General features: G+C 42.3%; 1 protein-coding gene across 1 annotated transcript in view; it reads right to left on the bottom strand.

Annotated features, from left to right (window-relative positions):
• The window catches only part of HGFAC (HGF activator), a gene marked incomplete at both ends in the record, with an annotated part of 43,200 nt that overhangs the window by 20,374 nt on the left and 7,583 nt on the right, over positions 1 to 15,243 (bottom strand). The window contains 4 exons of the mRNA XM_082483139.1: positions 5,360 to 5,476; positions 6,813 to 6,944; positions 8,002 to 8,115; positions 13,080 to 13,153. Coding sequence (XP_082339265.1) covers positions 5,360 to 5,476; positions 6,813 to 6,944; positions 8,002 to 8,115; positions 13,080 to 13,153 — 437 coding nt within the window. The remainder of the gene's footprint in view (positions 1 to 5,359; positions 5,477 to 6,812; positions 6,945 to 8,001; positions 8,116 to 13,079; positions 13,154 to 15,243) is intronic.

The following is a 15,243-nucleotide window of genomic DNA, read 5'->3' as shown; positions in this document are numbered from 1 at the left end:
TTCCTTTTCATCCTAGTTTTATTACTAATCCCAATGCTCCATACATGCAAGCAACAAGCAGTGTCTCAGCCCCACTTACAAATTCTCTTCAACTCTTAGTAGCAGACCTACTTACTCAAACTCAGTGAGGGACTCACTGGTTGAATATTCACTTATCATTGTCATCCAACTGACCTTGTTATTATCCTTAACCCCATTTCTTTTTTTCCCCCTTGGGATCCTGGAAAATAAAAAATTAACCACTAATCCAAAACCATTCTAGTGGATTATAAATAACATCAGTAAACATAAACCAAAAAGTTAAGACTCTATCTTCTTCTCACTGTCTTCTTCAGAAGAAAAAGATTTAAAAGTTTCCCTCCAGCGTCCAGAGCTGAATTTCCTTTACTAAAGTACCTTTTTAGAAAGTTAGTTTCTACCTTAGTAGAAAACTGCAAACAGCATTTCAGTAAAACAACCAGTGAAAACGTGGGTTTGCTGTCTTTTTACTTCTTTTATTACCTCAAACTCCCCCAGTTTAACCCCCAAAGATGTGGCCAAGAGGTTTTTTTCCTGTATGTAATTATATATTCAGCTATTCTGTCATCTTCCTTTTCTAAAAGTCTTCAACCTACTTCTGACATACAACAACACAGCTCCTTATATAACCATAAGCCTTCTGCAATTAGCATTCCAACTCATACTTTCTTTAAAGCTATGGTACCCCTCTAATTCCATTACCCATAGCCTAACTAGGAAAAAAAACCAAACAAAACACTAGATAACATAAAGAGTTTTCAAAAATACCTTCAACAACTTAACAACTTCATACTTCATCATGATCAAAATACTAGCAAAAACATTATTGCTACTTAAGCCTTAATCCAAAGGAAACTCAAGACATGTAATCCTCTGTGCAGTCCTCCCAATACTCTCAAACCCACCACCTACTATAACCCGCAACCACAGTGACACAAATCCAAACAGGCTTTCCATGTGCTGCTTTCTACCTCATTATTAGTTTAATCATGAAAAGCACCAAAATCTGCCACAACTCATCCATCCCACCTATTTACTTTATTGCATGGCTACCTTATTTTCACAAATAGCTCCTCAAGAGCACACCCTGAACTGTTGCTGAGGCCTAATACAGCAAACAGGCCCGAAATAAACCCCAGCTAGCCACCAAGAACAAGGTACCACCCAACAGCTAAGATAGTTCTAGACCCTAAAAATCCAGCTGAAAGCTGACAAACCGTTGAAATATATACTGTTAAACCCCACCTCAGTTATCCACGTATGACTACCAGCTATTCCTCTGATCAACAGTAACACAGCAAAGCCACCTATAGAGACTAAATGCTTCAGGAAAAGGCTTGGAAACTGATTAAACAGAATAAAGATACCCCACTAACATACCCTCCAATAAATCAAGAATAAACCTAAAAATACAAATGAGACCCCCCAATTTACAACCGACACCCAAAAGCAGTACCAAAGCAATCGTAAGGAGAAGGAAATGGGGCAAAATATGTATTAGTTTCCACTTGCATAACAACTAAGGCCGACAGTGTGAATATAACGGTGGGGTTTCAACCACAGAAACCTAAAGGCACCAATCCCTTAAAAAAAAATTCTACATCTCCTTCTTTCATCCTCCAACTCCCTTTAACATCTGCATAAATGCTTATTATAATGAATTATCTGTCCTCTGGCCAGATAGCTCCTCCTCTTTCTTTAGCTATGTGTCCCTCTGTATGCACCCAACATCCCTACCATGGCTCCTATCAGGTCAAAGAAACATAAAATGTCAAAGTAATTTTACAATTACATGTTTATAACTTTTTGTCATAAGCTATCACCTCCAATGAAGCTAAATATTTTCGACGTTAAATATGTCCCAAAAAATTCTCTCTCCCCTCTCTATACCAACTTGGGCCAGAAATAAAATACCGTGCTCACATCCCTCTCAGGTTTCACTTCTTTCCCCACATTTATCACTGCCAAAGTGGCTGGGTCTGGGCCTTTTTTGTAGCTTTATCTGTACAATAAGACAACTATTGCTACTCATGGTTGGATAATTAATTCTCAATCTTCAACTAAAGCCTAGATTCAGACCGCTCTCAGCACGAACTCTGTCTCCAAAGCGAATGCAGCTACTCTTAATACAGAATCCTTATTTCTGAAAATAAGTGAATATTTAAGGGCAATTATTATGAATTAAACTGAATTAAAAATGGATCCTTCAACAATTTTAAACAACATCTGTTTAGGGAGGGATTTGTTGGTGATGTATCTAATTTCCCTTGAAATTAAACTTCACCGAAATCTTATGCATATAAACTGTGCTAGAACATTTTTTTAAATGGCCGTTCTTTCTTTAGTACTGAAGGTTTCTTCTTTAAGGGCTAGAAAATAATATATTCCCACAAAGAATAGAAATCTATATTAGAAACTGTCTTTTGTATATCTATCTCCTTTGTTATAGATATCTCCTATGTTACATTTATCACCTCCCCTATTATTTTTTTTAAGTCAGCTCATCATTTGCCAGTAGCTGCATGGCCATTATGATAATGGCTTGGCAATATATATACACATATATATAATGATTGTTTGCAAGAGAATTTTAAGATCAGTGAAAAGATGATTTTTGAGTACTGACAGGGACCTCATAGTCCAAAAATAGAAACAACTAATGGACAGATAAATAGGTATCTGTAAAACCACAAAAGTTATGATTATTCTGTTACTCACTGTTCAAAGGGGGGGAAATGAAATTACCAGGCAGTAGGTTTTAAGCTAACAATAGAAAAGAATGTTTCTCATCAAATCTATTTAAATTCTGGAACTTCTTGACACGGCATGTTGTGAAAGGCAAAAGCATAAAGGAGTTGTTCAGACAAATCCATGTAAAACAGGCAAAGGTCTCTCAAATATGATTATCCAGCCTCCTGCTACAAAAATCCTCAACCAGGAGAAGTATTTCTCAGTAATTTCCTGCTACTTACATGACTCCTCACTCATCCTCTACTTTGCCAGTGCTTGAGTCACAGTAGTACTTAGTCTTGCGATCTGACTTCATTTATTAATATTTGTGAGTGTAACATCAAGATAAATTAGCTGGTTTTCCATTAGAAACATATGAAGGCTGATTATGCTTTGTAGAAGTCAAGGGCAGAGGACATCAGAGAGACCTCAAACACATCACAGCTCAATAACATTTTGGGGTACTTACTGTTTTTTAAATTGATTGCTTTCTTTTTTAAAAAAATGACATTTTTGCATCACAACTTGGGTTTAAGGTTGCCCCAATAATTTAGAATAAAGTAAATTTTGCACACACTGTAACTTTCTCTGAATCAAGCATTATAACCATAAGCTATTCAGACTAAAGCGTAACCTCACAATTCAGTCCTGTTAGACAAGCGAAACTATACAAGACAGTAAAAAGGAAAACAAAGAAAAAAATCCAGCTGTGCTCACAGCATCAAATTGAAGGCTTGAAGAGAAAAAATTAATCCAACATATATTTAAAAATCAGTTGTGCTCTGATAACACAAGCTGCCGGTGCTTTCACCAGCATGCCATTGCCCTCATGTGATGGTACTACCAGATATATAGACCCCAGCACTAATTTATTTGCATTAATTTAGAATGACTAAATCCTGGCAAAGAGGTTTTTTTTTTTTATTATATTTAAACTTGTTTGCAAGGTCCTGACACATAAACACAGTCATTCGGTTCCCGTTTTGTGTGGGGGTGTCAGGCAACCGAACGCAGATGGATTGTAAGCATCTAAAGCCATTTGTTTAGCAAACCAAATGTTTGCTTTATTATTTTCAAGTAATCAAAGAGCACCTGCTTATTTCTTGTTCTAAGCTAGTCAGACAGAAACCAGTATCACAGCTATAACACTGTCATCCTGATATTTATAATCCAGGCTGGGTGGATGTTTATGCACAGCGTTGGGCAGGGGAAGCAGATAACGAAGCAGGAATCTGAAAAGCAGTTTTATTTGAAGACAAGCAGTCCTCCCCGGGACACCAGGTCGCACGTGTGCCGTGCACATGCAGCCCCTTGCCCAAATCATCGCAGCAGCATTCGCAAAACCTGTGATAAATCTCACTAGGGCAGCTAAAGGACAAAAAAAAAAAAACAACAACCCAGAGCTACAATATTGCTCCTTAGCAGGAATTTAAAAGAGTCATAGGCCCATTTTGCATGATTTATTGGGTACCTGATGAGTGAAGGTTCAGGACCAGTTCATACGCCATTCAATTTGCCGTCACTCCTGCTATTTGTTATTCCAGCTGTACTGCTGGTCTCTCAAATGTTTGGGTTTGGTTTTTTTTCCCCCAGATTGAATAGATGGCTACACCATTTGTTAACCACTAGAATTGCAAAAAAAAAAAAAAGAATACCAGATAGCAATTTCCAGTGTTCATCACCATGGTTTTTTACCCCACCAGCCATTCTGACCAACTAGGTGCCCACCGTAGCTACCAGGAATCTTGTCTTCAGTTTTGATGAGCCCTGGGATTTATGTACTCAGAAAAACATAGCCAGTGAGTCGATGGGATCACAGGCTGGTATGGCTGAAGGTCTGTTATAATTTATGCCTCAAACCTGCTGTATTTGAAAGGTAGCCACTGATATAACTTGGGGATTTAGCAGGCAGGTAAGCTTTACAAGCAGATTTAAGCCCTGCAGTGAAAAATGTTAAATCTTCTGGAAGAAAATTATATCAAAAACTATGTAGCATCTAATAGGAAAAAACACAGAACTAACACGTAGACACCAAAATGCGGATTTCTCTGCCCTGACCCACCAGTGCAAGTAAGGATTATTAGGTAAGATGGACTGGGCTAAATGTGCTATTAATTTGAAGTACAAGGTAATCCAAACAAAGGGGGTGCGTTTTATCTTTGTCTACTTCCTACAATAATCTAGTGCTACCAAATACAGCCAGCTGCTAGATTTTGTCAGAGCAGAAATCGCTACTTTATGAGGGGAGAGCGTAAGATGTATGGATGTGTGGGGAAGCATTTGCACCAGTGTACAACCCTGCGACTCATCCTGCCAAGTGGAAGCATGAGCTCTTTCTATGGGCATGAGTAATTGGATTAAAATTTCTGTGCTTAATTTTCCATAGACTTAAGGACGTGAACACATATTTTTAGAATCAGGGTCTCGGTGGTGAAGAGTGTGTTATGTTCTATACTGGAGGAATACATTAAACACTTGTTCTGTGTAACTCTTCAGTTATTACAAGAGATGTCTGCAAAGGCAGAAAACAACAAAGAGGCAAAAAACCACCAGCTTCACACCCAGATGAAAACTCCAAATTCTCTGCCTACCGGTGGGTTGTTATACTTACCAATATTGCAATACTTTCCTGCATAATTTCCTTTGCAATCACATACTGTTTTCCCACTGAAGGTAAGCATTTTACATTCTCCACCATTCATGCAAGGGTCGTGACCATGAACACAACCTACAAGCAGAAACCAAAGATCAAACCAAACTATTCAAGAGAATCGGTCTATTTTAACTTTCTTTAGTACACCTTCTCCATGCATATACATTTTGGGAAAGTTCTTCCTTTTTTACTCATCTCACATCTACAGTTGATATAAATTGAAGAAAAGGAAACTGCTGATTTCTGCCTACTGAGGGCTGTCTCGTTGTTTTTACTTTTATTGGATAATGTCAGAAAAATATTACCCATGAACAATAGGTAAAATGGGGATGGTGATTATTATTACTAGTGGTGACAGTGGTGGCATTAGCATTTCTGTTTGTACAGAGGGTTCTGCCAATTCCAAGTTTGCCACTGAGCTGCATTAAAATTTATAATAGCAGGGAGCTCAGTTAAATACTTAGGATCTGTGACTGGGAAGTGTTAAGTCCTATCAAATTTCCCAACTCTCCCATGGACTCCCAATATCCTAGAAAGCCACTGACCCTCTCCATGCTTTATCTTCCAGGTCTGTAAGGTGGGAATAAAAGCACCTACCTATTTCAAAGGGCTCTTTTACTCAGTCCTGGCAGGGTGAAAGTCAGCCAGACTGAATAACAGAACAGCCATACCAGACCACATATTACAGGTGAGGCATATGTTTTGCTTCCCACCACTTCTCCTTCCAAAAGGGAGGTGCTGTGATGGCTTCACCAGATAAGTGACAACCTGAAGCGCATGCCCTGCAGCTAGCTGGGCAGCTGTGTCGCGCACCTTGGAGCCCCAAAACAAGGAGGAGGCTTCAAAACATAAGCATCACCCTGCCCAGGAATGGGTATGTCGGGCCAAAAATCATGGGGACCCTGAGGTCGACGTAGGGCAAATGGGATCCTGGAGGCGGGTGGAGTTTATACGCTGGCAGCTCAGGAGGGAGATAGGCTTGGGAAGAAATGCCAGATGTGAAACAGCAATATGATGTGATTGTAGGTGTGCAGGGGAAGAGCAGAGGAGGGTGTGCCTCTCAGGCATGTTACAGTTTTAGAAGAGAGCTCATAATTTTACCACTTCTACTATACAGTTTGTTGCATATTCTTACACGCTGCAGTTCAGGATTGCACTCCTGGTGAAGAAAGCATTGAGCTGTGTCCCTAAAATTCAGCTTAATGCATATAACTGCTTCCACAAATAAGGATGGACACGTTGAAGTGATTTCCTGGGGGCCAGTATTACTGCTCAGAGATGGAAAGGGGAGGGTACATGAGCTGCAAGAGCAGCATTACTGTGTACAATACCGCTCCGGCTTTGATATCCTTACTGTCCTTTATCCCCACTCCATACAGGCCAATATCTGTAACGCAAAATAGTGCCTTACTTCTGTGTTCGACACTCTCGCACTCGATCTGGCCATTCTCGCACACGCACTGCTCCACAGCTCCGTGTAGGACTCTTGACCAGCTCATGCCCACATCAAAGAACTCGTAGAGACTGTTGTCAAAACATTTCTCTAAAAGACAGTTTAAAAAACAACACAAGCTTTCTGAGGTTATTTCTTGTGAGGAATGGGACCACAGTCTCCATCATTCCCTGCTCGTCTCTTTTTTTCCCTCTTGAGCAGACGTATTTGTTGACAGCTGGTGATTCTCAAGCAAGCCAGCCTCCACAGTGTGGAGCCACTGAGCCACTGTAGCAGCAGCTCCAAGGACCTCGAGGCAGAGGTGGCTTTCTCCTAAAGCCCTGTGAGCGTGACAGCATCACCATTACTTAAGCCCTTCCAAAAGCCCATTCAGCAAACACAAAAAAATAAAATCAGTGGTATATACTTGTGTCTGTCCCACTTTACTGCATCATCCATGGATGATGGGCTGCGCTAGAGACAGTGGAGCACCAGGGCTGAAAAAGACTTCTTTGTTTATATTGAGAGAGAAGCCTAGAGCTGCAGGGAAAAGCAAGCACAGCTGAAAACCCCCAGTGTAAAAGTCTAATTCCTCGCTTGACGTGCAGCAAATTGGGAGTGACACCACCATAAAAATGGAAAAATAAACCAAGCAAAGCCTTTTGGCCTGACTCTCTTCCTTTGAGAATAACTTCCTCGAAGGTAGAGTAGTGCCCAGGTGTAAAGCTGACATCACACGAAAAGCTGTAATAGACCCATGTGTGCATATACATAAGGGATAAGGCGTCACCTGAAATTTTATTGTTTTTTCATGTCTCCCTACCCTACCTCCTGGATTATATTATTAGTCATTTCCAACCATATAAGTGATATTTAAATCTTAAAAACAGCTAAGGGGGAGGAAGAGGCTCTTTGTGTTTCCCATAGCTTAATACTTCACTGGCTCAGAGCATGCTTGAATTTATAACTGTATAATCAAGCTATTTTCAGCTGTCCTGACAGTAATGGATTGTCTGTCATAACCATTTGGAAATCTGCCTACACAAACATTCATGCTGCAGTGGTCCCTCCCATCACAACAGCGCTACCTTTTCATTAAGCAAACACTAATGAACTCCACTTACTGCTCGTATTTCATGATGTAACACTCATGGAAGAAGATACTTACTCATCTGACAGTCCTCACCCGTGAATTCCTCAGGACAGGTACAGTGGTACGTCCTATAGCCATGAGCAAGAGAACAGGTCCCTCCATTTTGGCAAGGGTTGTTTGCACAGTGATCTAGACAAGCCACATAAGAAGTTGTTGTTAGCAGGTGCCAGATAAGCTGTGCTTTGTTGTGTTATGCGTCGGCTTGGTTACATGAACCATTTGGATTCAATGCACGGTGGTTTCAATAGCACCTATTAATCTAAAACAATGTTTATCCAGCCAATTTACATTGGGTTTGTTTCCAGCTGTATAGCACCTACATTTATCCATATTATTTTTAAAACTGTATAGTAAATCACTGAGCTGAACCTTCTTCGCCGGAGTAACTTGTCCGAAGGTAGTAGGTCCAGTCATGCATGAAGTTGCCAGAGCTGCCACTGTGGTGAGGAAGAAGATGGGACAAATGCCCACAAGATGGAGCTCTGCCTTTACACTGGGGAGGGAAAGCTGCAGCTCTGCCTCTACCCGGATTACTGCCCTGCATGCTTTGCATTTCAACATCAATGACCGGGATTATGCATCTCTCTTTCAAATTACACAAAGGACAACCCTTGACAGAAGAATTTGCTATGGATTTTTGGATTTTTACTAAAACGAATGGACAGCTGGAAGAAAGGGAAAAAAAAAAACGAAGCAAAACAAGGGCACATCCAAGTAAATCAGGCCACACAAGAACAAACTGAACCAGTCTAACGTAACTCTGCTTTTTAAGGAATTTTCTAACTCATGGGAAAATAGGGTGGGAGAGGAGGGCATGTGTCAGGATAACATTCTCATCCCTGCAATGGAAGCTTTACCTGGCGATGTGCAATGCAAAAGGTGTAAGAGTCTTGCTGGCAAGCTGTTGTAGCTGTTTTGGGGCAGTGTCGAGGGGTATGTCTCCCCTGAAGTCAACCAACATCACGCTTTACACCCGCTGCAGAGCTGACCCAGCAGCTTGTCTGCATTCAAACCCTCTTTTTTGTAAGGGTGGTGAAACTTCGTCAGGGCAACTGTAGAGTTACTCAATTCAGGTGCTACTTCAGTTAGTGTATGGTCCTAAGCGTGGGATGCAACATACGGAAACACAGGCACACACATACAGGGTTGAAGCGAAGCCCAAAAGGCATATCCCGAGCTTTGCTACAGCAGTGTAAATGTGAAGGTTCCCCTGCACAGCCCAAAATGTTTACTTCAGAATAGAGTGGTGTAATTGATATCAGATAGCAGGCCTGGGTGTATTCACTGGTAGTTTCACTCCAGGATAACATCAAGGGAAATCAAGTAAAGGCAGTGACGTTCCTACTGTTCCTGCCATTTGATAGTTATGAAACTTTTAATGGTGTCGTGTTTCCTCAAAGGAAAATCCTGTATTTCCTACTTCCATCACATCCAATCCATGACTTGATCTCCAGGCCATATTCTGGTACAGTGGCCCTCTAGATATTTTTTTGTACCCTTGTTAAATCTGCAAAGAGCACTTCCAGTCCTCCGTCTCTTTCCAAGTCGTAGTTCCTCACTGCATCCCACCCACCACTCCAGCCTGACTTCCCCAGGGTATTCTGTATCCCTCCCCACCTTCCATGGAATCCAGGAACAACTTCTACTCATAAGCATGTGGACACATCACAGTTCCCTGCAGGGAATCCTGCCCCCCGTTAACTAGGGAGTGCCAAGTCCCTGAAAGCTCAGCCGATGTCTAAAGCCACCCAGCAGTATCTCGCTGCCCTCACGGGAAAAACACTCTGTGCTTGCTAGCAATCAGCTTGAGTTCAGCTTCACCTCGCTGAGGCTCTGCTCAACGAGCAGTAGCCTTGTCTCGCCCTTCTAACCGTATCTTCCCACAAAAACTTTCATTTCTGCCACCCACCTTTCCCAGAACGGGGACTGCTCTTCCCCAGAGCCCCTCCTGGGACGATGCCTCTTCCTCCTGCTTGTGCAGCCCACACTGCTCTACTTCTTCTTTCCATATTAGTCCAAACGTCTCTTAAAAAAACTCACTGTCTGGCACTTTTCCCCAAAGTCTGGGTCTCCCTGGGGGTTTGGCCGTTTGCCCAAGGTTTCCAGATATTCAGAGCAGTACTCCTAACAGACTGCCCAAGGTCTGGAAGTCCCGCACATTGCACTTTTATCCACGTATATGTACAAGCATACATACATACAAACTACACACTCACAACTCGGTTGGCCTGTGTGTACGAAGGGGTCACATCAGGCAGATACTACATATGGTCTCCACAGAGATCTCCTGGGCAGCAGTGGAGGATCCTCTGGGAAGCTGAAGGCAGCAATACAGCTCCCACTGATTTCAGGAGGGTTTTGAACAAGCACCTTGGGTGTTGGTATGGAGAGCTCTGGCTCTGTACAACGCAGTACTAACATCTCCCTCTGGCAGAGCCTTTATACCCGAGCTTCACTTCATCCCGAAGCTAAACAGTTTTCGGTTAAACTTTCTCTTGAAGATGTCAGATGTGTTTTTCTGCACCAATGCCTCCAACATTTGCTTAACACTGATTTGTAAGCAGCTCCAATGGTCTCAGGTCAACTCCCTGTGTACACATGGTATTCTTGGCCTGGAGAGAGTTCGTTCCTCGGCCTTTGCTTTCAAGCAGCTCCTTCCCCATCCCAGTTCACACAATCCTCAACAATCTCTCATGGCCAAAGGATACTTTCTTTCCACAAAATTTAATTTTTTCTGTTTTTTCAAGTGTCTAGAAAGTCTTTACATTTCCCCAAAGATTTAATATTTCAGTGGATTTTTTTCACAACAAAATCATGTTTTCCAGATTTTAAAGATCAGCATTATTCAGTTTGACTGCTTCTTTCTTCCTAGCTATCTTCCCCAGCAGGTGAACTTTCTACCCGTCTGTTTGAAATTCCCTTCAGCCATTATGCCGCTCCTTCCTTTCAGCCTCACTTTAAGTCTTTTCTCTTTAAGCTATGCCTGGTGATCTGTTAAACCTTTTCCAAGTCCAAATACAGTGCTTGCTGCTTAAAAATATAAGTGGACTTATGTTTATAGACAAGTGAACAGCTCGAGACGTTTTCATTTAATTTTACAAAATTTTTAATGCTTTCAGAAATTTCATTGCAATAGCCAGCAGTGATCTCTTCCAGCTATCCCATCCTGTTTTCTTTTCCTTTTTTCCTTTCCTCTCTCACGCATTTAATTCTTTTTTTCTGGAGAAGAAAAAACAAAAAAAAAAACAAACAGTAGCCAGGGCAAGCTCTCACTGGCATTAGGGTACCTTGACAGTGATACCCCTTAGCAAGGGGCAGGCAGAGAAGGTGGCTTTCTTGTTGCAAAGCACCCTATCCAATGCTGCAGTGGGTAACAAGCAAAACTGAGCCAGAAAGCCCAAAAAGGCTTACGAGCAGCCAGCTAGGTGCGGAGATGGCTGCATGTGGGGCTGGCAGGGCCATGGAGACAGGCTGAGGGAGGGACAGAGGTGGCACAAGGCACCCCCAGAAATACAATGCTAGGCTTGGAGAACTCCTTCTTCAGCTACTGGAAAAGCCTCTTTGAGTCAGCCAGCCACCACCGTGACAGTCACTGTCTCAGTGGAGGATTAAAGCAGTCATGAGTTACCGTTTCCAATGTTTTAAGCTCTGGGAGGATACTCATGAATAAGTGCAGCCCTCATAACCTGACTCTTATAAGCATGAACAGTCTATAAAGTCTACGCTCATGTCTGACATACTTGCATTACAAAGACACATGCATTGCTGCTTGTTTTGGGATTAGGTCATTTGTCTCTGATCTATTGTTAATCTGTTTTAAAGCCAGGCTGGAAAATAATTTAAAATAGTTCATTTTAAAATGATGATGCTGTGCACTGCTTAATTTTAGACTCTCGGCATAATTCAGCTAACGTTGGCTTTTCAAGCGCTCTGGTAGATTGTAATCAACTTGGCAATGAGTCTCCTGACATGATGGAGAACTCCCTGCGAGGGGATGGTGGAAAATGCCTTTCATTGTAAAATGGGAAGTGAACATCTAAGGGCATCTGGCCATATGCTGCAGACTAAACAAGACAGGTCACATTTGAAAGTAATGTGAAGGAGAAAAGAGGAACATGATCAGTGTTTAGACACAGATCCAAAAAAAGCCTCAGGGGCATCAAGTCTGATCAGTGCAACACCTGATTTTTCAGTGCTGGTCTGTCACTGTACAAATTGAGATTTAGATATGTACGTTCCTTATAAAATGAGAATACCTCGGCATCCAGCTCATGAAACATCAAGTTGGGGAGACAGAGACAAGCAAGGGCCAACCATCGAGGTACTGCTGAGAGCAGGGATGCATGTTCCCCACTGAACTGCTTGGGATGTGATGCTTTCACCCAGTGTGTCAATTAAAGGGACTTACATAGAAAGGAGAATTTGCCGCAGACCTTGGCTTCCTGTTTTAGACAAACTTTCGCAATAAGGTAATTGTAGCACTGCAGTGTGGTGACCACATGAAGCCGTAGCACTGCTCAGCTATGTAACCCTTTCGTTGTCCCTCAGTACTCCTGCAACGGATGTATCTGTCCTCTTGTCTTCTCTGATGCAGCCCAAAGCCCAAAGAAGTCTGGTTTTGAAGCTCTGCTCTTTACCTGACATCTTGAGCAGGGACAGCTGGAAGTGATGGCTGCGTGTCGTACAGGGTGTGAAATGTTTCTTTACCTTCTAAAAAATTAACTGGTCATAGAGATGGAAAATGTAGTTGATTAAATGAGGGGAAAACTAAAAGGCATATGCAAGCCATGAGGAAGAAGGTGATCACCTCTGTGCTGATCTCCAGCAGGAGTTCAGGTTTCCATGTTGGCGTTACCGTAATTCCTCTCCATGACTTCAAGTTAGCCAACAGAAAGTGAATTAAAGACTCTGTGATATTCACGGTCCAGTGCTATGGTTATGTGGAGTCACAGAGAGATCGCGGAAACAGCTAATGTGAAGGCTTGTTCTGTGTAAACCGAATAAAAGCAGCACTAAAGGCACCGTCCCTCCTTACCTGGCTCCCACTTTGCCACCTGCAGTATCTGGAGCAACTAAACAATGGTTCGCCTTACCTGAGTGGTCTTCAGGCAACAAAGCACAGTGTCCCCATTTCCTGTCCCGGTCGTAGTTATGTGTTGTTGAACACCTGAGAAGAATTAAAGGTGCACTTTAGCACAGTTTTAAACAACCTGGATGATTGCACTGAATCTATATGGCCTTCATTCTTTGGCAACCTGGAAATTCATGCTTTTTTTCCTAATTAACATGTTTCATTCAAAATCTCTGAACTCCAGAGGACAAATATGCTTTTAGTTGTTGTTGTTGTTAAAGATGCTCTGCACCATTCCTCTCAAACAAAATACAGATTGAGATGTGGAAGCAGGACCTGAGATCTCCAATGAATCCTCCAGAAAAACCCAACCTTCTTTCTATTTCTAAGATTAGAAAATGAAAGACAGAAATAAAAACCAAAACCAAAGCAAATAAATTATGTCTCCTTTATTCATTACAGAACAGGCAAAACAGGACCCAACCCAGTTTTTATGCCTGTCAGTTACTTTAATAATCTGTGGAGGCAGGAGACTGTCCACAGAGGGACTTTTTCCTGGCTGTCAGCGGCAAACGTGTTTTGCACTCAGTTCCTTCAAAGTATTTCTATTTTTTAACTTGCCAGATGAAATGAGGAAATAACTGACACGGGGGTGATTTCCAAATGCACAGATAAAACGCCTCCTTTTTGCAGAGCAGTGGGCTGAATCCTGCACGCCACGATGCCCGTGGGAATCCTACCGCGACAAACTTTGACAAGTCTTTTATCTGCACGCTTTCCTTGCCCTCATCAGTCTGTTATCTCCCCAACTCATAGCGCTCCAATGAGCATTAAGCTGCTATTCTCCATTTGCAGAGGTAGACTTATAGGCTTCCCCGAGGCCGTGCAGGGAGTGCATGACTGACCCAAGGCTGAACCTTGGAGGTCCACATTGTGTCCCAAAGAGTCGTCCACCAAAACATCCTCCCCAACCAGTTCTAATGCAGTATAATAAATATCAGCTGCCACTACACAGAAAAATACGTGGCTGCACAGCACTGGAAGAAATAGGAGTTTGCTTTATTTAACGTGCCTGATAATCTATTTTTGTTACGTATGTTTTTATCATACCTTGTGATAACAAGGTATACCGGTTAGTATAAGTCAACAACCTTAGCAGTTGTGTTATCAAATATTTTTTCACTGTAGGATGTCACAAGCTAGATTGAAATTTTATTGTAGAGCATGTCTACCATTTTAACTGCCCTACTTTTCTTCTTAATTAGACGCTATGTGGTATTTAAAATGCTTTAATTCCTACAGAGCATCTGAATAGGCCGCGCATATTAAGTTTGGTGACCTCAATTATATAAGGTGCACAAAAAGAAACATTCTCAGTAGCGTAGCACAGATTGACTTGATGCCTTCTTAAAGCAGCTGTTTTCTCACAGGCATTAAGGCCCATGCAACTCTGCTGGGAGTTAATGGAAATTTCTCTGGGCTCCTTCGGTGGGAAGTGGATCGTGCTTTTTTAAAGGATGGTCTATTACTTATGAGCATTAAGGTGAGGAGTAGGTTAAAAGCAGTTCTCAGTGGTGCGCTGCTTGTGTCATTGTTGGTAAAAGTGCCTATGACTGGACACTTCATCCGTGCCAGCCATGGCAGGGAAGGAGAATCCCAACTTTTCTAACTTTTCTGATTGACGTAATTATTGATTTATCATAGAATCATAGAATGGTTTAGGTTGGAAAAGACCTTGAAGATCATCACGTTCCAACCCCCCTGCCATAGACAGAGACACCTCCCACTAGACCAGGTTGCCCAAGGCCACGTCCAGCCTGGCCTTGAACACCTCCAGGGACGGGGCCACAACAACCTCTCTGGGCAACCTGTTCCAGTGCCTTACCACCCTCAAAGTGAAAAACTTCTTCCTAATGTTCAATCTGAACCTGCCCTCTTCTAGTTTAAAGCCATTCCCCCTCATCCTATCGCTACAAGCCCTAGTAAAAAGTCCTTCCCCAGCTCTCCTGTAGGCCCCCTTTAGGTACTGGAAGGCCACAATAAGATCTCCCCGGAGCCTTCTCTTCTCCAGGCTGAACAGCCCCAACTCTTTCAGCCTCTCCTCATAGGAGAGGTGCTCCAGCCCTCGGATCATCCTCGTGGCTCTCCTCTGGACACGCTCCAGCAGGTCCATGTCCTTCTTATGT

Source organism: Vanellus vanellus (genome assembly GCF_965231255.1).
Source record: "Vanellus vanellus genome assembly, chromosome: 4".
Taxonomy (NCBI): domain Eukaryota; kingdom Metazoa; phylum Chordata; class Aves; order Charadriiformes; family Charadriidae; genus Vanellus; species Vanellus vanellus.
Note: the sequence above shows the minus strand (reverse complement) of the source record. Positions and strands in the feature narration are given on the sequence as shown.